Source organism: Nematolebias whitei, chromosome 1, assembly GCF_014905685.2.
Source record: "Nematolebias whitei isolate Nwh7 chromosome 1, NemWhi1, whole genome shotgun sequence".
Classification (NCBI taxonomy): domain Eukaryota; kingdom Metazoa; phylum Chordata; class Actinopteri; order Cyprinodontiformes; family Rivulidae; genus Nematolebias; species Nematolebias whitei.
Genome location: NC_056498.1, coordinates 84,710,420 through 84,712,028, shown reverse-complemented (window position 1 = coordinate 84,712,028; position 1,609 = coordinate 84,710,420). Strand labels below are relative to the sequence as shown.

At 34.9% G+C, this 1,609-nt stretch overlaps 1 protein-coding gene across 1 annotated transcript in view; it reads left to right on the top strand.

The window, feature by feature from the left end:
• The window catches only part of LOC119407520 (cGMP-dependent protein kinase 2), a 67,051-nt gene that overhangs the window by 21,601 nt on the left and 43,841 nt on the right, over nt 1–1,609 (top strand). Inside the window, 3 exon segments of the mRNA XM_037674347.1 lie at nt 137–247; nt 389–536; nt 954–1,090. Of these exon segments, the coding sequence (XP_037530275.1) occupies nt 137–247; nt 389–536; nt 954–1,090 (396 nt within the window).

Here is a 1,609-nt window from a genome sequence, read left to right as displayed (position 1 = left end):
TCTATCTATCTATCTATCTATCTATCTATCTATCTATCTATCTATCTATCTATCTATCTATCTATCTATCTATCTATCTATCTACCTACTTGAATTTATTTTAGGTCAGAGTCCTGTGTTTCCCCTTCTTTTTTAGCAATTTCAACCAGATGGTGGGAACTTATGAGGAGCTTCAGGCTTATCTAAAAGAATATGTGAAAGAGCTCTCCAGGTGTGATGAAAAGAGAAATGCCCTGTGAGTACCTGAGTGACAAAACAAACTGATGTATAGCTTTTCATTAAGATTCATTTTAAGCTGAGCTATTCAATGTTTTCAGTTCAGCGGTGAACCAGGTCGGACATAGATCAGTCAAAATGTAATCCTGTGCTTACATTATTTCTCACTCAGGCCACATTCACATCAGATTGATTCTGCAGAGACACAGGAACTACAAAAGCTGAGGGAGAGAGTTGCTGAGCTGCCGACACACCAGCCTTTCAAAGAGCTTGAAGTCATAGCTACGCTGGGTGTGGGAGGGTTTGGACGAGTGGAGCTGGTGAGCCACAGCAACATTAGTACAGCCTTCTCTTGTGGATAGAAACATATATTTTTTTATTTTGTTTGCTTACTAGAGATAATGAGTAACGAGTTAAACACAGTCTTGTATTCCTTCTATTAGGAAACATGTTGCTACAGTTTTGAATGCACAGAATTCTTAAAAGATAGAGGTAGATAGATCTATTTGTAAAATAAAGCTATCTATCTATCTAGAATCCTTAAAAGCACATTGTTAAATGGTTATATTATTAGTAGTAAGACTTTTTTACTGAGAATAAGTATTAAATTATATTAATTTTTTTAGCTGTTGAACACAGTAATGTAGAATGTGACGACATTCCCAGATCTGACTAGATAAATAAAATACAATGTTAGTGTCTTGATGTGCTCATAAATCTTTTCTGTTGTGTATCAGGTGAAGCTTAAGGATGAAAATATCACATTTGCTCTGAAGTGCATTAAAAAGAAGCACATTGTGGACACCAGACAACAGGAGCACATCTACTCTGAGAAAAACATCCTTCAGCAAATAAACTCAACATTTATCATAAGGTGTGGAACACATCTAAAATCACACATTCTAGTTGAAGCAGCTACCACCTTATAAAAGTTTTACAGCATTTATTTTAATCTTTATAACTACAGCCAGTGGAAACTTTAACATGTAAATAATGTGAAATAAGTCAAGCCCCAAAGATGAACTTTCTCCAAACCTTTGTATTTTCTGAGTAGGAGATAAAATGTGTGAAGCTCAGGTTATTAGTTTCTCGGAGGGGTTGCTAAGGACCTGCAGGGAGAATGCTGCTGGCCGTTTCTCTGCCTCCTCGCTGAATTTATCTGTAGAATAGCTTTAGATAACAAAGGCCTTGTGTAAACTAGCTTTTGTCTGCAATTCAAAAAGACAGACTTAGCTAAAATTTGATTTTCTTCTTTGTTCTAAAATGTTACATGGTTCTCCAAGTACTACTTTTACTTTTAATCCCATGAACCTTTTATGTCAAACTTTCCATCTAAAAATGGTCTTGGCGTTGAAATAAATAAATAAATAAATAAATAAATAAATAATAATAA